A 21,662-nucleotide genomic window follows, 5' to 3' on the forward strand; every position below is an offset into this window, starting at 1 on the left:
GGGGTTGAACCCGGCCCCGCCCTACAGTGGAGGCGTGGAGTCTCAGCCACTGGACCACCAGGCAAGTCCCCCATCGGTCTCGCTTCAAACCATCCTGTGCCTGGGATCATCTTTTAATTGAATTATGTAATTCACCCAACAAAGTTTAACCACCTCAAAGTGACCAGAGTGACCAGGTTCAGCCAATCTGTCACACCCACCGTGCTGTGAAACACTCATCTCCACCCGGACCCCAAACGCTTTCATCCCCGGAGAAGGAAACCCGGTGCTCCTGCGCCAGCCCGCCTCACCCGACCAACCTCCCTGCCCACCCGGGGCACAGCAGCGCCACCGGGGAGTCCGCAGGGAGAGCCCGGGCACAGCAGAGCCTGGCGCCCTGGCCCGTCTGCTGCGGGCAGAGGTGCCCTCCCTGGCGGGCGGGGGCTGAGGGCCGGCCGCTACTCTTTCACAATCTTGGGGGTGTAGTCGGGTTTGACAGCTTCGGCAAGTTCCCGAGCATACATCTCGTATCTGCCCGTCATCTGAAAGCGAAAACAGCAGGACTTTGAGTGGTTCCCGTTTCATTCTAAACGCCCTCATTCGCGCACCTCGCCTGCTGCCACTAGAGGGCAGCTGTGGGACAGAAATGCGACCGGAAGGCGGGCTGGAGGCCAGGATGGTCTCAGGCTGGGATTCGGAGACACCACCCCCCACCCCGCCCCATCCCCGGTGTGACCCTCCGACCCCGATTCCGGGGCGATGGCGAAGATCACTGAGGCCAACGTGACTCACGCCCCCGGCACCCCCTGCTGGAACACCTCTGTGACCTTCCACCAGAAGGCGTGGCGGGCTCCCAGGCAGGGGGAGGAGGGCCGTCCTGCCCCCCTGCACCCCCACCCGAGAGGGGTTGACCTGCCCCCGACCACTGGCAGGAGTGGGTCCCCGGGATCCACACCCCGGCGGCCTGGCTCTGGAGGGCCACCCACTGCACGCGCGTCTCATCCTGGACACAGCGGCTGGGGAGAGGCTGGGGGCGGGGCAGGAAAACCCACCCAGGGCGCTCACACCCCGTCCTTTCCACCGCCCCCTCCCTCCCAAGGCTCTGACAGGAGCCAGCCCGTCTTCACAGCCTGGGACGGCTTCCGCTTTCAGAACGTTACTAATGAGAAGCCATTCGGGTTACTGGCTCCCGCTTCCCATCCGTGCGGAATCCACATTAATCTAAGCTTCCCAGGAGGACAGGAGACAGGAGACCTTCGCGTGGGCAGTGCCCTGTCGCTCAGACGAGGGTCTGGGACTCAGGGAATGTGCCCAAGGACCCATGCTCACAGAAACAGGAGTCTCGGGCCTGGAGCCCACGGCTGGCTGGCCCCCGGCACCACCCCCACCCCCGCCCCCGCCCAGGAGCGCTGGGCCGTCATCCCATCGTGACAATGTGACGTTTGTGCTGAGAAGCAGGTGCGGAGTTGGTGGAAACGCCCCGGGAGGCTAACACGGCGACCCTCTAGCTGTGTGCCTGATGCACTGTATTCCGGGGGGGGGGGGGGCCCAGGCCGCAAGCACCCCGTTCTGGGAGGCGGGCACTTACAATCCTTGGAGACCTGCCACCTTCCTTACAGGGTGTCAGGCCCCCAAGGCCTCCTGTTTTACAAGCGGGCGCATAAGGCAGGGAGCCGCCAAGGCCCACTTCCCTCCTCGACCCACTTCCCTCCATTGTCCGGGCCCAGACTTGGGGCCTGGCCACGGGCAGAGCCAGACACGCACATTCATCTTGTGGTAAGTGCAAGTGCCTGGGAAGGAAAAGAGGATTAGCGAGGCCAAGCCACTCTACTCTCTGGACAGATGAAATTGAGATGAATCTGCTCGGAGGCGCCCAGAATCTAATAAATCAGATGAGTGGAGAATTTATCGAGGCCTGCTGCCCCGGGCAGCGTTTGACCCCATGGTTCCCCTCCCAGGCCCCAGCCTCCAGCCTTCTGTGCAGCTCGGGGAGGGGGGCCCACGCAGTTGGCCCTCAGGCCGCCTGGAGCCGCGCAGTCCTGGTGCTGGGAACAGGCCGGGCCATGCAGAGGAGCAGGGGCCTGGACACCCACCTTGAAGCCCCAGATGTCGTTCACCTGCCGGCACAGGTTGAGGTCCAGCTCGGCAACCAGGAGCCCATCCCGGGTGCGGGAGAGCCCAGGGGTGCGACTGCCGTCCGGGGCCGCCACGTAGCTCGAGCCGTAAAAGTGGCCGAAGTCCCGGTGAGCTGCGGGGCAGCGACCGCGAGGCCCGTGAGCGCGTGCAGACGTGCGTGGTCTCCGCACCCACGTGAGGGAGACGCCCAGGACGAGGGCCCCCACACTCTCCCCAGCAGCTGCTGCGGCCCCAAGGACCTGCCTCCCCCATCAGGCCTGGACGCCCGGCCGCTGGCTGCAAGTCGCCCTCAACGCCCTCCCCTCTGCCCCGGGAACCTTTCTTTTTATCATTTTTAATTTATTTCTATGATGTGTTTGGGTGCGCTGGGTCTTAGGTGCTGCACGTGGGATCCTTAAACCGAGATTAAAATGCTGTTTTTCTGATAAACACACATATATGCGTATAGTTGGTTTGCTTCCTTTTGTAATTGCGGCATGCTGGATCCTGTTCCCTGGCCAGGGGTTGAACCCATTTCCCGCACTAGGAGTGCGGAGTCTCAGCACCTCCGACCCCAGGAACCGCTCTACAGGCCTCCCTGGCAGAGGTGTTGGTCCCCAGCGTCAGCCACCACGGCCCAAGGGAGTCACGTGGCCCCCACGGTGAGCTCAGCCCTGCCCAGCCGTGTCGCCCTCACCCCCCTCTGGGCCTCGGGCCCCTCACCAGTAAAGCAGGGTGCCGGCCACCCTGAAGGTGTGCAAGGAGTGTGCGGGTGCCGCCCAGGGCCGGCAGGACCCCCGTCCTGTGACAGGAAGCCCCGCGGGGCCAGAGGCTCCGGTCTCCCAGGCCTCGATTGAGGGGATCTGAGCTCTTTCAGGAAATAGTGCTGTGGGAGGCACGCCTGCTCAGCCCCACTCTGCTTCCCAGACAGCTCCTTGGAGATGGGGGTGGCCCCCTCCCACATTCCAGGCCAGAGAGGAGGCGCCGGGCGTGGCGGATTCCAGCCCTGCCCGCAGAGCCAAGCAAGCTGTGGGTAGGACCCCAAGGCAGCCATGCTGGGCTCCGGCGGCGCCTGGACAGCTGGGCGGTGGGGGGTGTGGTCTGCAGGGTAGGATACGCACCCCTATTTCCGGGAGCTCACAGAGGGCGCCCCCACGGCTTGGCCCATCTCCACCCCAGCCCCCTACTCCATTCTCATCTGGGGTGCCAGGGGGTCACAGGCCCAGGGTCCACACGGGGGCGGGGGGGGCAGGTGTGCAGACACGGTCTGTGGGGTGGGTCCTGCTGGGAGGCAGCAGATGGAGAAGGGACAGCCAGGTTTCCCCCACCCAAATCAGCCCCACGGAAAGTCAGCTGGACGCACCTTTCTTGCCATCCCCAGAGGTGAACTCGTTTGGGAAGTGCTCCTGGAAAATGAAACCGAGGTAAGACATACTTGGTGCTAGGAGTGCAGAACCCTCCTGCCAGCGCCGGAAGACGCAAGAGACGCGGGTTCGGTCCCTGGGTCGGGAAGGTCCCCTGGAGGAGGAAATGGCAGCCCACTCCAGTGTTCTTGCCTGGAGAAGCCCAGGGACCGGGGAGCCTGGCGGACTGCAGTCCACGGGGTCGCAAAGCGACGCGACGGAAGCGGCTTAGCCTGCACATACAAGACACACCTCTAGGGGGCACTGGCGGGATGCTCGTCAGAGTCAGCCCGGGCGACGGACCCAGGACACAGTCACAGCCGTGTGGACCGGCCTGATGGAACTGTGCCCCCCTAGTCCCAGCCCCCCGGCCAGCCGGGCATCTGACCAGCCCCGGGGGAAGGACCCCGATTTTGCCTTTGGGAGCTTATCGTCTGCTGGGAGAAGAGAAAGTCGTTGTGGAGACTGGTTCTCGGGCTGTGGAGGGCACCTGGGGCTTCACAATGCCCAGCCTGGGGGCAGGGCAGGCAGCAGGGATACCCACTCTCAATACCTTCCCCAAGACTGCGCGTCCAACCAGGAGGGGGCGCCACGTACGGGCTGGTTAAAACACCAAGTTTCTTTCCTGTGGACCCACTCAGGGTTCTCTCAGGCTGATCAGATGCTCTGAGTAGAGTCTGACATCTGATTAGCAAGAATGCGGAAGAGGATTTGTTACCTAATAAATACCCGGTGTTTGTAGTCAAATCTTTTGGTGCCTGAGGTCAAGGTTGGGGGGAGGACAGGAAGAAAGCAGGTACTGGGTGGTGGTCATGGGCTGAGAGCCTTTGAAAATGGCTTCAGCTGCAAGCACAACAGGGCGTGAGCAGTGCCAGCTTTCACGGCGACAGGGACCCCGGGGTGTGGGGCGTGTGTGCCCAGAGGGGGTGCAACCCTGGGGTCCTCACCTGGGCCCCCGCCACTGCCGCTCCTGCCGCCTGGCTTCTGCTGGGGGAGCGGCTGGGCCTCCTGCCTCATCCCTCTATCCCCTCCCCTGCCGGGGATGCCCCCCGGAGGCTGGGCCTCAGGGACTCACCTGGCCCACACGGTTGATGGCGCAGGTGAAGCAGTGGTTGGCGATGGCTGCGTTCCTGGCCTCGATGGGCCACAGGGACTCACTGTGCGAGAGAAAGGAGAGGAACCAGCTTGCCGACTGCCAAGCCTTTGACTCAGTGGACGCTCGGCCCTGAGCTGCGGCCGGGGTGCCAGTCTTGCCGCAGGGCTCACGGCGCCCACGGGTGACCCTACACCCACCACCAACAGGCCAGCTCGTCCCCCGCTCGGGCCGAAGCCCTGTGGAGGGCGCCCGACGCACCAGCGGCAGCCCTGGATCAAAGCCTCGCCCTGAGACTCCCCAGGCAGTGCAGTGGTTAAGACGCCACTCTCCCACCGCAGAGTGCATGGGTTCAATCCCGGGTTGGAGAGCTAATATCCCGCAGGCCATGCGGTGCGGTCAAAAAAAAAAAAAAATCCTCGCCCTAAGTTTCCTTTTCTGAAGCTTCCCCAAAGGGAGGTTGTGCAGACAAGCATCAGCTCACGGCTTCAGGAAACATCCGTCCCCTTCTTCGGCAGCTGAAGCGTCTGGCAGGGTTAGGGGGGTGCTGCCTGGCAGGACCCCCTTAACTGCTGCTTCTGCCTCATTCCCTCCTGCCAGGTGGGGTCAGGAACCCACCCCGCCCCCAGGCTAGTAAACATCAGAAGGGATCTGGGGGCCTGGGGGCCTGGGTGCCCCCCAGCCCCTACCCTTGTAGGACAAGTCATATCCGACTCTGAGACCCCATGGACTGTAGCCCACCGGGCTCCTCTGTTCACGGAATTTCCCAGGCAAGAGTACTAGGGTGGGTTGCCATTTCCTCCTCTAGGGGAATTTTCCAGACCTGGGGTAGGAGGGCATCGAACCCTCAGCTGGCGGGTTCTTTACCACTGGAGGTACCGGGGGGAGCCCTGGCATGCCACCTTGCAAAGCCGTCTGTCTCTGCGGGGCAAGATTTCAGGCCCAGCAAATACTAAACCTGAGAGGAATTCAGGCTGAAGGCGGGCATCACCTCCCCTGAGCTGCCCCCCATTTCCCTCTTCTGAACCCCGAGCCTCGAAGCAGAGCCCCCCACCCTGGTTCTCCTACGGGCACAGGATGGGGACATCCCCACGTGGGCACAACTGAGCTCCCCCAGTCCAGCGCCTGCAGGGGTGGGGTGACTCAGTGGGAAACTCTGCTCCTGCAGACACCTGTCCGTCCGCAGCCCACCAGCAAAATGTGCCACGGAATTCAGCAGGCCTGCTGGCCACTGACGGTCTGAGGAACAGCGCCATTGGGGTTCTGGAGGCAGAGCTGCGATCCCACTCAGAAACACGGGGTGCCTGGGTGCGGCGGGCCCCGGAGCCTTCCTGTCAGCGTGCACCTGGCTGAAACCGGGGAGTAGGTGGAGGGGTGGGTGGGTACTTGTCACAAGCCTAATTCTCAGCAGCGTTCACGAGTCTGGAGGGGGGAAAAAAATTCCAGCCTTGACGGAGGGACTCATTTTCCTGTTTTTCTCCCCCCAGCTGCTCGGCTGAGCTGACAAAACTTTTAAGAAAAGATTTTTACAGAAACACGCCCGTCGCTGACATTTTCGGGAATTAAATAGACAGGTGTGGAGCAGGCGCCTCGAAACACACATCTTGCAGTTCTCCAGGGAGGGTGAGGGGGCCAGGACCCAACCCCCAGCCGGCAGGACACCGAGGCTCTCAGACAAGGCTGGAGGTTCCTGAGAGCTGGGCTGGGCCAGGCGGGCGGGGTGCACCGGCCCCTGAAATCAGCCACAGTGGGGAAGGGTGGGAGGGCGGAAATCTCTGACCACTCGGCTGCAGGGCTCACGGTGACTCGGTTCATCAAACCGCACTGTGCCTCTATTGGGTGCTCGGAACTGGGGGACGCTACGTGCGGAAATCCTGCCCGCTCCCGCGACGGGCACACGTGTTTACACGCGCACGCGCGTGTGTGTGTGGGGAGGGGTGCTGATACAGGAGGGGGGAGATGTCAGAGAAGGGGATGGGTGCTTCTAGAAGCTGTGAGCCGAGGCTGCCGTGCAGCTGGTGGGTCTCTGCCGGGCCTCCTGCTTGTAAACCCTCAGCGTCGATTCCACAAACAACCCTTCAGTATTTTAAGAAACTCACCCTGCGTCCCCCCGTCCTAGTGAACTGCCTGTTGTACCGTTTTCCACACTCTACGGCCATCCTCAGCAAGGAGAGTCTCGGCAGGGTTCTGACCCCAGCCTGGAGATGTCCTTTCTGCTCACAGGCAGGGGTCATGGAGCTGTGTTAGCCCCAGGACGGCTGGACGATCACCGCTGGGAGAGAGGAGCTGACCGTGAGCGCTCTCTCCCTTCCAGCTTTTCCCTGCTGTCCATCGCATGGCCCTGAGCAACTTCACGCAGGAAGCTTTCCTCTGCTCTCGCCAAACTGCCCTCAAGCTAAGGTTTTCAGGCTGTAATTATCTGGTCAAGGGTGTGAGGGTTTCCCCGGATGGCTCAGCGGGAAGCAGATACGGGAGACAGGGTTCCAGTGGGGAGATGCCCTGGAGGAGGAAACGGCAACCCACTGCAGTCTTCTTGCCTGGAGAATCCCATGGACAGAGGGGCCTGGTGGGCTATAGTCCACGGGGTTGAGAGAGTCAGACACGACTGAGCGGCTGAGCGCGCAACGGGGTGAACGCTGTGGGAGCTGCTCAGACATGAGGCTTCCAAAAGACCCGTCAGCGCTTCAGTTGCCAGCAGAAACACACCCTCCCTGGAGGGCATGAGTGGGTGGGACCACTGCTGTCCAAGGAAGGAAGACGGACAGCAGTTCCTAAGCCAAGGTCACGAGCCATCACGCGTGTGTTACGTTGAGCAGCTTCTGTCTGCTTAACTGGGGCTGATAAAAGCCCAGAAGCGCTCGCACGGAGAGGTGACATCTGAGTCCAGGCTACAGCTGTGTCCCTCCCAGCCTGCGCTCAGCTGTGCGCTGCGGGGCACTGGCTTCAGGGACCCCTCTGGGGTGATGCAGCTCGCTGTGTGTGTAACACGTGGCTGCTCCGCTGTGTGGCCCGGGGCGTCTGTCCAGGCTTGCTGGCTGGACGACCAGGAACCACTCTTCCTCACGACTCTCCGGGGACGTTGTCACAGTGGCCAGGCTGCCCGCTGCCTCTCTGGGGGTGGGGAGGAGAGCTCAGACGTGACCGCCCCCTTGTGCCCGAGAGCGCTCCCCCCTAGACACAGACAGGACGGGGTCGTTCTGTAAGGGACGGCCGTGCAGATCAGCGCGCTGAGGGAAGAGTCCTCACTTTCAGCAGCAAGTTCGAGGTGAAATGACGGCTATGTCCCCACATTTAAATTTCGGAAATCGTGTGGCGAGCGAGGGCAGGAGTGACAGGGTGGGCCCCCAGGGGACTGCAGGCTGCCCCCGAGCTGCCCCCCTCCATTGGGGATGGACACTCCCCCTCCCCCCACCCGCCACCCCCCACCCCCGATGACACCGCAGACCCCGGAATGCTCTGGGGGAAGCGAGCTGGGGAGAGAGGCATTCGCACAGATGCCTGGAGCTCTCCTGCTCCTTGATGAGGCAAAGCTGGAAACCACCCGCTGCTGGGGAGGGCGAAGCTATGAAAGGGTGCTGGTGCCGGTCACTGCAGCCCAGCGAGTGCCCCGGGGAGGCCCCGGAGCCCGCCCCGCGCCCTGTGACAGCAGCTTTGTCTGCTCAGGGATAAGGCTGACACCACGTGGCTGGGTAAACGCAGGTGGCAGAGACCCTTGACTGATCTCTCAAGGACCCTCTCAGCTCGGACCCCTCCATCGTCGCCCACCCACACGGGATGGGAGGGGAGCCAAAGCTGCTCAGGTAACCCCCGATGCTCCGGCCCTTAGAAGGGGAGCTTTCCCAAATCCTGCCAGCGGGCCCTGTCCGGGACCTCGCCGCAGCCAAGGACGGTGTTTCGCAGCAGGGTACTGTTCAGTATGCCGTGTCCGAGTCTGGGCGACCCCTGGGGACTGCAGCCCGCCAGCCGCCTCTGTCCATGGGGATTCTCCAGGCAAGGATACTGCGGTGGGCTCCCCTGCCCTCCTCCAGGGGGATATCTTCCCGACCCAGGGATCGAACCCCCACCTCCTGTGTCTCTTGCATCGGCAGGTGGGTTCGTGACCACGTAGCACCACCTGGGGAGACCCCTCAGCTCTTCGAGGGGGGCACTGTAACGGACGCTTAAGTTGGCTGACCCTAGCACTCACCGTCCTGGGGCTCGGGGGCGTCTTCGCCCAACCTGCCTCTGCGCCCCGAAACCCGGCCCCCAGGCCCCCGCCGAGCCCCCTTGGGCCCAGTGACCTGAGCGCTCCGATGGTGGCGGACGGGTTGAAGATGATCTCGGCCCCATTGATGCTGTACATCAGCCAGTTGAGCGGGTGGTGCCGCCCGTAGCAGATGTTGACGGCGATCCGCCCGAACCGGGTCTGGAACACGGGGTGGCCCAGGTTTCCCTCCATGTAGTATGTGGACTGGAAGACAGAGGGCCGCGGACAGATGCTCTGAGCCGCCAGACTTCCCTTTTCTTAGGCTTGACAGAAAAATGAAAACATCGCCCGTCCTCCCGAAGGGACACTCCTGGTATGACGCTAAACTCCAAAATTTCAGACCACTTAAGCTAAAATTAAAAAAAAACAAACCCAGCCCTGAAAACCCAGACACAACACGAAGAAGCTCGCCCGAGGGGAAAGCACCGTGGCTGGAGCACTTGCCCGCAGACCTGCGGTGACGCGGCAGAAAGCCCCCAGAGTTTCTTCCTGCACTATGTCAAGGATAAACTGGGTGAGGTTTCATCCCAGCACCACTAGAGGCCGGGGCGTGTGGCCAACGTCCTCACCAGCCATCTGTACCCCGCCGGCTTGGGGGTGGCACACGCCATCGTGTGTGATCTGAGCCACCGACCAAGGCCCATCTGAGACTGGAATTCCTCCCTGGAAGTGCCCTGTTCCACGGGCCTCCCTGGACACACTGCCTGGGGTCAAGGACATCTCCCACGGCAGGCAGGCGGGACACAGTCCTGGCAACTCCGCCAGCCCCCTCGGGGTGCCGGCCAGGGTCCCACGCAGGTCCACTCCCTGCCTCTGCCTCCTCCCGTTAACCTCAAAATTCAGCTGAGCTGGGCAGCAGCCAGGATGTGTGCATGGCGTGGACACGGGAGCAGGTCCTGGTGCGCCGAGACAAGTCTGTCGCTCTCTGTGGGGAGCTCAGGGTTAAGCCCAGAGTGAGCAGGTTCGGGGGCACGTCTTGCTGCCCCCCGCCTCCAGCGGTCCCTGGGGCACGCTGGGTGCTTCTTTCTCCTCTGGGGGCCTCAGCCAGCTCTGCACACCCCTTCACGTCTGCCCGACCGGCCTGGGAACAGCTGGGACCCCCACAGCTGGAGAGGGCAGAGGGCATCACACCCTGAACAGCTGTACTTACTGCAGATCCAGTTCAGACGTCGGATCTCAGGCATTAGGTGAGGTCCATTTCCCGCCAGCCAATGTCCACCTCCCTCCACCCACGATGGGCGTTAACCAGTTAGGACAGCCAACCAGTCAGGCCCTGAGCACGGGCCGAAGCCCCAGCCTACACACCTGTGCTCAGACGTGCAGCCCTCGCAGCCACCTGACCCTCAGACCCCGGGGGAGCCCCAGACAAGGACTCCCCCCCGCCCCCGAGCAGGGACTAGACCTTGACGGACGAGGCGCTTAGGGCCTGCAGGGCCCGGCGACCGCTTCACGCGTGTGCACCGTCGCTACTGGTTTTAACTTATGTGCTGCTTTTCTTTTCCCTCTTTATTTTTTAAATTATGGAAGTGTGATAACACACTGACAGGAGACTTGGAAAATAGAGGACAAAGTGACATACAGTTTACAATGATTTTTTTTTTTAAGTAAACTAAGACTTTTAGCTGGAGTTTCAATATCAAACTCTCAAAAAACTGAACAGAATGAATCTCCAGAAAAGCAGGTCAGAGTAGACCTGAAAGCATGCTCCTTACTTTCAAGAAGAATTCCAGGAGGCCAACCTGGCTTATATTTTTAAAAACATTAATATATGCAAGAACATAGCCTTCTGTTCTAAAGACACGTGGGGACTTGCCCGGGACGCCCACCGTACCCCAGCCGCCCGTGTGACGCAGGGCGACGCAGGGAAGTCACACCGCGTGGCGGCCGGGCTGCTCACGGGCCCAGGCGGGGCGGCTCACCTCGTTGAAGTCGCCCACTCTGGGGATGTGGTTCTTCCTCGTCTTGCCCAGGACCGCTCCGGAGCTGGCGATGACCACAGCCGTGTTCCACAGGACGTCCCCGTGGGCCGAGTCTCGCTCCAGGATGGGGGACACCATCACCATGCCGTGCTTCCTCGCCAGCTGGAAAAACAGACGTGGCGCCACCCTCCTTTCAAATCGCACATAGGACGTTTTTACGGAAGGATTCGAGGGTCCTCCTAGACAATGTCTGGGTTCCGAGCTCTCTCTACGCTTGTCCTTTTAAAGACCAAATGCCAGCGCTGTTCTGATGCCCAAGCTTAGCTACATAGGAACCGGCATCGTCCTCGGGCACTCCCGCTGGGAGTGGAAGGACGGCGCAGCTGCAGTGGAGAACAGTAGGGCCACGCCTCCAAAATTAAACCCAGAACGACCACAGGACCCCTAATCCCACTTCTGATCTCCCCAAAGACCTGAAATGCATCCTTTTTCTCTTTCTGCTACAAGTGAGAAGAACCGTTTCTTCACCTCAGTTACTGTGTGCCACGTTACAAACGGTGGGACACGACTTAGTGACCAAATGACGACGTCTGTGCCAACAGGCGAGATACTTTCTCTATTCTGTTTTTAGATGTTTTTTTCATATGGCACGATACAATGCCATCAGTTTGCATTGCTTGAATATGACATGTTCGTATAATCTTTTTCTCCCAGACATGTTGTAATTCCATCTTTGATTTCTCCTTGATCCAAGATCTAAGAGAGAGAGCTTCAGTCTCCCACTGGCTGCATTTTTGCATTGCTCTGTGTTGTTGTGGTTTATACTTTTACAGGTAGTTGCTGGTTGTATGTAATATTGGCGTGGGATCAGCTGGCATGCAGGATATGAGCTCCCCAAGCAGGGGCTGAGCTCTGCCCCCAGCAGGGGGACTGCAGACTCTGGACCTCTGGACCGTCCTGAAGTCCCACTCTCCTGATTCTTAAGCAGTCTACACTTAAACAGTTCTAGTCAGAATCAAATCCCTTGACATTTCCATGAGCCTGGGCTTCTATCAGCAGCATACGGGTTATTCAGGATTTCTGAAACACTGAACATAGCCCTGGGGACCTTTCTAGTGTGGCTAAGGCTGATTTCCTAATTCTAAAGGGTGCAGAGAGCAAAGTCTTACGTTTTCCAACCCTGTGACCCCTCGACAAAGATCACAGACCCCGCAGTACAAATAAAATAGAAGCAAGCCTTCACACCACTTCCCACAGACCTTCAGACCCAGAGGTAATAACGAGACAAAATGAGAAAAAGCAGATAAGGAGCGCTGACAAGGGTGTGGGGAAACGGGAACCTTCATAAAATGCCAGCAGGAGTATAAATGATGTTGGGTTCCTCACGGAGTTAAACGCAAGCGCCACAGGGCTGGCAGCTGAGCGGGAGAGTATGAGTGCTCAGCCGTGTCCCCAGCAGCGCTGCTCACGCCAGCCAAGGGAGGGGGCAACCCCACCAGATAAAGCGTGGCGTGTGCACGCAGTCGGAGAAGGCAAAGGCACCCCTCTCCAGCGCTCTTGCCTGGAAAATCCCATGCACAGAGGAGCCTGGCGGGCTGCAGCGCCTGGGGTCACAAGGAGTCAGACACGACTGAGCGGCTTTACGCATGGTTGCAGCGGAGTATTCTGTCTTTTTGTTCAGCTGCTCAGTCGTGTCCAACTCTTTGGGACCCCATGGACTGTAGCCTCCTAGCCTCCCCTGTCCTTCACTATCTCCCGGAGCTTGTTCAAACTCATGTCCATCGAGTCGGTGATGCCATCCAACCAGCTCATCCTCTGCCGCAGCCCCCTTCTCTTCCTGCCTTCGATCTTTCCCAGCATCAGGGTTTTTTCTGATGAGTTGGCTTTTTGCATCGGGTTGACAGAGTTTTGGAGGTTCAGCATCAGTCCTTGCAACAAGTGTTCAGGGTTGATTTCCTTTAGGATGGACTGAACGGAGTGTTGTCCAGCCTTAAGAAGGGGGGCGGTCCTGGCCCACGGGTGAAGTGGCTGTGGTCTCTGACGTGGATGAAACTGAGGACGTCATGCCAAGTGAAACCAGCCAGGTGCAAAAGGACCGGCACTGCAGACGTGCACTCAGGTGGGGCATTGAAAGCAGTCGAATTCACAGAGATGAAGCGGGACGTCAGGTGCCCGCAGCTGGAGGTGGAGCGGGGTTGATATGTGGCTGGAGGGTTTCGGGCCTACAAGACAACAACTTCTGGAGGCCTGTCGCGCAACGCTGTGAAGGCACTCACCACCCCTGACCGGGACGGCTACGAGTGCTTGAGGCGAGCACTGACGTGTTTTCTGCTGCAGTGTGCGCGCTCAGGCACGCCACACGCTCTGCCACCGCGCGGACTGCAGCCCACCAGGCTCCTCATCCCTGACAGCACCCTGGCAAGAGTGCTGGTGTGGGTTGCCATTTCCTCCTCCAGGGGATCTTCCCAACCCAGGGATCCAACCCTCCTCTCCTGCATTGGCAGGCAGATTATTTACCACCAAGCCACCTGGGAAGCCCTTTTAGCGCAATAAAAAGAAGAAAACAAGGGCTTTCTCTGGCAGTACAGTGGAGAAGGCAATGGCAGCCCACTCCAGTGCTCTTGCCTGGAAAATCCCATGGACGGAGGAGCCTGGAAGGCTGCAGTCCATGGGGTCGCTGAGGGTCGGACATGACTGAGCGACTTCCCTTTCACTTTTCACTTTCATGCATTGGAGAAGGAAACGGCAACGCACTCCAGTGTTCTTGCCTGGAGAATCCCAGGGACGGGGGAGCCTGGTGGGCTGCCGTCTAGGGGGTCGCACAGAGTTGGACACAACTGAAGCGACTCAGCAGCAGCAGTACAGTGGTTAAGACTCTGCGCTTCCACTTCAGGGGCACAGGTTCAACCTCTGGTTGAGGAACTAAGCTTCTACACGCCTCTTGGCACAGCCAAAAAAAAAGGATTAAAAAAAGGAAAAAAAATCATATGTCTCATCTACCCAAAAAAACCCAGAAACCCAGAACCCAACCAAACGTAACTCTTGGATACCAGATTTCTTTTGTCTCAAATAAGAACTACAGGATCTGGGGGCCAGGAGGAGCAGCCCCAGCCAGTCATCTGTGCTCAGCCCGTTGCTCCCCCGACCTCAGTGACAGGACGGTGACGGTGCTGCAGGACGCCAGGAGCCACTCAGGGGCGGCATGCCCCTCGACGTGGACACGGGTGCCCTGGGCCAGCGCACGTCCGTCCTCCTCCTGCCCTTTCTTCCTCCTGTGCTGGTCCAGGCACGCTGTCTGCGGTCACTTCCCGCCCCGTCCTTGTCAGCTCCTTGTCCGAGGCACAGAACCGACCTAGTGGCTGGGAGATGTCTCCCTGCAGCCTGAGAAGGGGGCTGCTTGGGATCACGGCTCGGTACTGACAGGGTCACTGTGGTCACAGCATTGCCCCAAAAGCCCCGAAGTTTCCGCAGGAATGACGGGAGTTTTCCGGGTGAGAGTGAGCATAAGCCACCATGTGGGACGTCATGGGGGTTTCTGGGGTGGCCGCTCCACGAAGACAGTTCAAGGAGCATAAAGTCCATCGCTTCAAAGGGCAGCAGTCCGTGGTTTTCAGTGCATTCAGAGTTGTGCAACCGACACCACAACCTAATTTTAGAAAGTTTTCAACACCCCAAGCGGAAAGCCCGTCCCCGTGCGCATCCCTGCTCATCCCTTCTCCCCGCTTAGCCCCTGGCAACCGCGGACCTGTTCTCTGCCCCCACACAGCTGCCCTTCCTGGACAAGGCATAGAAACAGAATCTTGGAACACACTATGAGGTTTAAATAAAGAAAAATGAGGCCTGGTTTCTACACTGATGAGACGGGACACACCTGTCAGGCCCCAGCAAGTGGGGTACAGGGCTCTGGCCAGGGACGCAGGCTTGACCCTAGTCCCCAGGTGCCAGGGCCGCCCCTTGCTGGCTGCAGACCCTGCTCTGGGCAGGTCACCCCCAGGCTGCGTCTCTGGGCTGCAGCTCCCTCACTTAAAAAGCCACGACGGGGAACTTCTCTGGAGGGTCCAGCGGGGAAGAGTCGGCCTGCCAAGGTGGGGAACACGGGATCGATCCCCGGTCGGGGAAGATCCCACCTGCCGCAGAGCAGCTAAACCTGTGCACCCCAACTAGTGAGGCGGTGCTCCAGACAGCAGCGGGAACCGCCACTGCCGAAGCCGGCACCCCTGGGGCCCCGGGGGCCCAACTCGAGGGAGCCCCCACTCGCCTCAACGCAGCAATGGAGGCCCAGTGCAGCCATGAATAACAGGAATTCATTAATGTCATTTTCTAAAAAGGCATGAAGGGCCCCTCTGGCTCTGAAACTGATTTCAAGTGAAAGGACACTTAAGAAAAAAAAAAGGGCAATAAACAGTCTTATCTACTCTTATCTGGCAAAACCAGAGCCAGGCGGGCACACTTGCCATGGGGCAGGACCACCCTGGCCGAGGCGGCCACGCTCTGACCCGCACGTGTCCGGCCGACCCCAGGGCTGGCTTGCCGCCAAAAGGCCGCTTAACGTCCTACCTCTTGACAGAACTTGATGGTGGGCCCATCCTCCGCTGACTCGGCAAATTCTGTCCACGGAAGCTTCTCTCTCGTACAGAAAGCAAAGGGCATCGCTGTGGAGAGGAGAAAGGCCAGAGTCACACCCAGGCTCACGGCCTCTGAGGGGGCCCCTCGGCCTGGTGTGGGGGTCCTGCCTCCTGAGCCCACCCCCAGCTGTGGACAACGGGCAGACCCTCCCCATTCCTGGCTTCTAGGGGTGAGGCCAGCCATCCTGCCTACGGTCTTAGACACACTTGCAGCAGAAAGCTGAACAAACACTTGCACACCCAGGCTCACAGCGGCCGAAAGATGGAAACGACCCGGGTCCACCAGCGGATGAACGGCTGGACGGCGGTCCACCCACTCGGTGGGATACTGTGCTGTGTGCTCAGGCGCGTGCGACTCTTTGTGACCCCGTGGGCCATAGCCTGCCAGCCTCCTCTGTCCATGGGGATTCTCCCAGCCAAGGATACTGCAACGGGTGGCCATTTCCTTCTCCAGGGGATCCTCCCGACCCAGGGGTCGAACGCACGTATCTTGCATTGGTGGGCAGATTCTTTACCGCTGAGCCACCTTATTCAGCCTTAAAAAGGCCGGAAATTTAAAAAAAGATTAAAAAGAAAAAACAAGGCAGGAGATTCCGACACTTGCTCCAACACGGGTGAACCCTGACGACTAGTTCAGTTCAGTCGCTCAGTCGTGTCCGACTCTCTGCGACCCCGTGAATCTGCAGACATTACGTGCGGTGAGATAAGGCAGACAGAGAAGGACAAGCGCTGCACGGGTCCACTCACATGGGGCGCCCGGGACAGGCAGGTTCACGGAGACAGAGAGCGGAAGGACAGGTGCCGGGCCTGAGGGGCGCGCAGAACGACGGGCTGCTGTTCAAGGGGCTGGGGCATCAGTGCGGGCAGGTGAGAAGGCTCTGCCCGTGGACAGTGGCGATGGATACACGACAGTGTGAGTGCGCTGGCTGTTACGGAACTGAACCCACAAAAAATGGGTAAAACCGTCAACTTTTTGCTCTGTCTATGCTACCGTAAGGTCAACCACACACACACACAGAGGGATCCCCTGGTGGCTCAGCAGTAAAGAACCCGCCTGCCAACGCGGGAGACCCGGGTTCCATCCCTGGGTCGGGAAGATCCCCTTGGAGAAGGAAATGGCAGCCCACCCCAGTACTCTTGCCTGGAAAGTCCCATGGACAGAGGAGCCTCGGGGGCTACAGTCCCTGCGGTTGCGAGAGTCAGACACGATTTAGCGACTAAACCACATGTGGAACAATTCTGTACAAGGTACAGCCAGAAACTGCTGGCCGACCTGCAGGTTGCTACGAGCACAGCCGAGGCTTCTTGGAGATGGTGTCCGAGGGTCCCCTCCCACGTCAAGAGGAATGCTCCTTCTCCCGGGGGCCGAGGCCTCTTCAGGAACGAGGAAAGCCATTCGTGTAATGACCCCGGCAGGCTTCTGGGACACGCTGGATGGGCTGAGCGGTCTCCGGGAATAAAAGCATGCTTTCTGTCCTCTCTGGATAGATGATGCCCGGCCATCGAGAGGGCCAGCTCAGCAGGAAGGTTCATAACTCACTGAGGTTTGTGTGCTTTAAAAAAAAGAAAAAGCAGGTACACACGCGTGCGGTAACAATTCAAAGAATGCCAGGGCACCAGACTCTCAGCGGAGGTTTCCCCTGTGGGGGTGGAGGGGGCCGGCCGGGGGTAGGCACCAGGGAGGCACGCACTCCGGCCGAGCGTGCTCCGCCACCTCACGCACACGCTTCCACCTCCGCTGGTCTGCTGGCGCTCTCCTGCGTCCCCCGCGAGCTGGAGCCCGGCCGCGTGGTCCCCGGCTCTTCTGGATTCATCCTCCAGGTAATCTCTTCCGCACCCTTTGCCCGCTTCCTGCCGAGCTGTTGTCTTTTCCTTGTGACTTGGAGCACTGAATTCCTTCTTTGGACCAGTTCCGTGCAGAGTTGGCCCTCTGCACCTGTGGGTTCCCCCACCGGCTGAGGGTGGAAAATGTTTGAAAAAAAAAAATTCCACAACATTCCGAAAAAGCAGAGCTTGAGGTTGCCACACAGAGGCAACTATTTACTTGGCATTTGCACAGTGTTAATGCCGCTGGATGGCTCTGAAACCGACCGGCCTGCAGGGAAGGTTTGTGGGAAAGCTGTGGGATGTGGCCGAGGAGGCCTTTACCTGGTTGCTGCACAGGGCACGTGTGGCCTCTTTGTGGGTGATAACTGTCATCAACTGGCGACCACCGATCGGCACCTGCCTGGGGGGCTTGCCATCTGCCTCTGCAAGGAGCAGATGACTGTGCTGTGGCCGCTGCTGACCCCCAGCACCCCCTGCAGGAGTTCGCTGTCAGAGCAGAAGCGGGGCACTCTGCCCTGGAAAACTGGCAGGACAGGCCTTCAGGGAGGCAGGTGTTCTCAGAGGCTGATGTTATGAGCCAGCTCCTGTATGCCCTCGTGTCTAGAAAAGCACGAGAATCCTTCGTGGTGGTGACTGTTCCCCCTGAACAGAAGCTTCACGAGACCAGCAGAAACTTTCTACCAGAAAAACACACGCGTGCGCTCCCCTGTAACCAAAATACACAGAGACTGACCTTCCCCCGCTACCCCTTCGGAGCAGCTTCTCAGAGCTGTCTGAGGGGCTGTCTCCTGGGCTGCAGTCCTCATATTGCCCCCAGTAAAACTTAACTCTCACGTGGTGCATTTTTTTTTTTTAAGTCGTCACAGTCTTTCCCAAACCCAGGCTGCGTGCCCAGCACGGTGCCAGGCCTGGTGAGAGGCAGCCTGTCCCAATACCCCGTGAAGTGAGCGTGACTCTTCATCCCACAGAGGAGGAAGCCGGGCACCAGGCTCCCCAGTCCCTTCCAGTCCCTGGCGACCTGGGACGACGGTGGCACCGCAACCACCTCGGCCGCCCGGGTCGTGGCCCACGGAGGCAGCGAAGTGGGCAGCGGACTCTACCAGCAGCAGCCCCGGGGGCCTCGGCATTGGGCTCAAGACTCCCCAGGCTCCTTGGGTGAAGACGGATGAGCTATTTTAAGGAAGCCAACAAGAATGCTGTTGATAACAAAGAAAGATCCCTAACGACCGCTCACTCGCAGCTTTCAGAGCATTAGGAGAGACTCAAGGGCCCCAAGAGGATACAACTTCCCTTTCCGATTTCATTTCAGGTTGCTAAGCTCTCCACATTTCTCCATTTCCATTTTAATGGTTTCTTTTCCTGTTTTCACAACCCCTGTAGTGTAAACAAACTTTCAAAAGCAGCATGTGGGAGGCAGGTTGGGGGAGGCTGGCTGCAAAGTTCTAACCACATTTTGCAAATCAGAGGGAAAAGGGGGTCCCCCATTCACTGAACCAGCGCTCCTCAAGGCACGCTCTGGACTTAGACCCCGCCATGCCCTCGGGAGATGCCAGCCGAGATGGGGCACTCAATGGGAACCTGGTGGGGTGCTCAGTTCTGTGAGGGGAGCCCCCAGGGCCCCCCAAAGGAGGGGGTGTCCACATTAAGCCTTGATGGATGAGTGGGAGCTTTCCAAGAAAGAGAAGAAGTTGGTTAAACCATCCAACAAATATTTTTAGCACCTGTTATGTACCAAGGATTATTCAAGCCACTAAAGATAAGATGGGGGTAGGAGAAAGAGTAAACAGAATGTGATCCGTTCGAACAATGGGATATTATGCGGCCACGAAAAGGAAGGACAGTCTGACACTCGCAACAACAGGGACGGGCCTTGAAACAGGACGCTCAGCGAGACCAGCCAGACACCAAAGGCCAAACGCTGCAGGATTCCACTTGCACGAGGCCCCAGTGTCGTCAAATGCATGGGGACAGAAATCAGAATAGACATTTTCAGGGATGGGAGAGTTGCTGCTGAGTTAGCGCAGAGTTTTGGCTGGAGATGACGAAAAAGTCTGGGTCGAGACGGTGATGACAGTCAAAACAACTCTGCGATTGTATTTAACGTCGCTGAATTATACATTTACCGATTGTAGCAACGTGCATGCTTTACAATCAAAATTTTTTGAATGTTAAAAAAAAAAGGGAGGGGGTGGGGATTGGGATGAGAAAAATTACCACCACCCAGGCACTGACCACATGGAATTTACAGTCTAACAGAAGAGGCAGACATAGCAAAAGTGTCACCGGAGAGCGAAAACACAGACGTGCCGGGAAATGTGAAGAACGGGATGACCTGCTGGGTGCCGGTGGCAGAAGGGACGCACACCTTTGCTCTCTGCTGTGTGTGTGTGTGTGCGTGTGTGTGCGTGTGCGTGTGTGCGTGTGTGTGTGTGTGCGTGTGTGCGTGTGTGTGTGTGCGTGTGTTCAGTCCCTCAGTCGTGTCCGACTCCTGCGACCCCGTGGACTGCAGCCTGCCAGGCTCCTCTGTCCAGGGATTCTCCCGGCAGGCTGCTTTGGGAGGAACAATGAAAAGGCTCAGAGGAGAGGCTGAGGCATGTAAGAAGGAGAAGCGGGTTCCGGGGTTGCTCGTGCTGTTGATAAAGAACCTCTCGAGGGATGAGAAATGAAAGGAGATTTTTAAGAAATCACGTAGCAGATGATGCCCCTGGAGAAGGCGATGGCAGCCCACTCCAGTGTTCTTGCCTGGAGAATCCCATGGACGGAGGAGCCTGGTGGGCTGCAGTCCAGGGGGCTGCCCAGAGTCGGACACGGCTGAGCGACTTAGCAGCAGCAGTAGCAGCAGCTGCTCTCGGCGACGTGGAGATAAGACAGCGCGGTTTTGCAAGTAGCAGAGAAAGCGTCGGGAGAGGGACTTACTCCACGCCTCCTGGAGGCAGATGATGTTGACTCCGCACACAGCAGCCACCTCCACGACGGCCTCCATGCGCCTGTGTAGGGCGGCGACCTGGCAAGTCAGACAGCGAGCGTGAGAGCCCGTCGGGTTCTGCTGCTGCTGCTGAGTCGCGTCAGTCGTGTCCGACCCTGCGCGACCCCACAGACGGCAGCCCACCAGGCTCCCCCGCCCCTGGGATTCTCCAGGCAAGAACACTGGAGTGGGCTGCCATTTCCTTCTCCTCGGGTTCTACTGGTTGAGGCCAACTTTAAGGCCCATCCCCCACCGGGCCTGCTCCCGGAAGACGCGCGGGGTGGGAGGTTCTGGGATGGGGGACAGTCCTCGGGCCTGAAGCCATGGGCAAAAGTGGAGAAGCAGAGGGCCTGGGGTCCCCCAGGTGCTGGACGCCGCCTCACTGAGCCTGGGTTTTCCCTGTCTGGAGAATGGGGAGAAAGCTGCCCGCCTCGTGGCATTGCTGAGATGTGAGCTGCTTGCTGAGAGAGGGGCCCAGCACACACCAGAGCCCTCCCCTGGGTCACCTCCCGCCTTGGCCCCCAGCCCTGGGACCCCGGTCACTCAGGACACCCTGCGTCTGCGGCTGTGGGGATGCCCAGTCCTGCCAGCTCTGTCCCCGCGTGTTCCTGATCTTCCAAGGACACCCAGCTGCGCCCTCTACCAGAACGTGCTCCCTCCCCTGACCTGACCTGCCCGGCATGTGTTCTCACGTGTCGTCCACAGTGGGGGCGAGAATCGGGGTACCTGGGCTGCCCCCCAGCCTACATGCACCCCGAGAGCAGCACCGCTCCCCTGGGCTTTCCCGTCCCACGACCCCACGAGCTCCTTGGGAGAGGCATCCTCAAATTATCTGTGTCCTCAACCCGCTGTCTGGCTCCCAGGAGACATTTGGAAGTGTTTTTGCTTAGAGACAGACCAGCAGAACCTGGTGGGGCCAGGCTGAAACCCAGAGACACCGGGTAACCCCCCCACAGGACCCTGCAGAGACTGGGCTGGGAGCATGTTTCTAGGTGCTGGAGGGGGGTGGGGAGGTAAGGACCACATCTCTGCCCCCCCATGACCTCCTGACAACCCGGACTGGCTAAGGAGACAGATCTGCAACCCGATGGAGGCTGCGCGGGTGACTCCCGCACCGAGGAGCCAGGCAGAGGCACACGGGCTGGACAGACTTGTGCGCTGGCCGGAGCCCAAGAGGCAGGGTTCCAACGGAGAGCGCGGGAGCCCGAGGGGTGGCCTCCTCTCTGGCAACTTGAGCTCCATCCCAGGAGAGGGAGGCGGAGAAAGTGGTAGGGGCCAAAGAAAGAAAAAAGCAAGGGACATGGCTGGAGGGCCGGGGCGGGGGTCACACCAGGGCAGAGCAGCTGGTCGGCCAGCGGGGACCGTGGCTGGAGGGCCAGGGACGGGCACACCAGGGCAGAGCAGCTGGTCTGCCAGCAGGGAATGTGGCTGGAGGGCCGGGGCGGGGGGCACACCAGGGCAGAGCAGCTGGTCGGCCAGCGGGGACCACG

The 21,662-nt window shown here is 59.7% G+C and overlaps 1 protein-coding gene across 1 annotated transcript in view; it reads right to left on the reverse strand.

The window, feature by feature from the left end:
- Positions 1-97: 97 nt before the first annotated feature.
- The window catches only part of UPB1 (beta-ureidopropionase 1), a 27,886-nt gene continuing 6,321 nt past the window's right edge, over positions 98-21,662 (reverse strand). The window contains exons 3-10 of the mRNA XM_040251194.1: positions 20,124-20,211; positions 15,313-15,407; positions 10,756-10,917; positions 8,871-9,040; positions 4,573-4,654; positions 3,458-3,500; positions 2,073-2,227; positions 98-521 (exon numbers count right to left, since the gene is read on the reverse strand). Of these exons, the coding sequence (XP_040107128.1) occupies positions 438-521; positions 2,073-2,227; positions 3,458-3,500; positions 4,573-4,654; positions 8,871-9,040; positions 10,756-10,917; positions 15,313-15,407; positions 20,124-20,211 (879 nt within the window). The 3' untranslated portion in view covers positions 98-437. The remainder of the gene's footprint in view (positions 522-2,072; positions 2,228-3,457; positions 3,501-4,572; positions 4,655-8,870; positions 9,041-10,755; positions 10,918-15,312; positions 15,408-20,123; positions 20,212-21,662) is intronic.

This window comes from Oryx dammah, unplaced genomic scaffold, assembly GCF_014754425.2.
Source record: "Oryx dammah isolate SB20612 unplaced genomic scaffold, SCBI_Odam_1.1 HiC_scaffold_12, whole genome shotgun sequence".
Classification (NCBI taxonomy): domain Eukaryota; kingdom Metazoa; phylum Chordata; class Mammalia; order Artiodactyla; family Bovidae; genus Oryx; species Oryx dammah.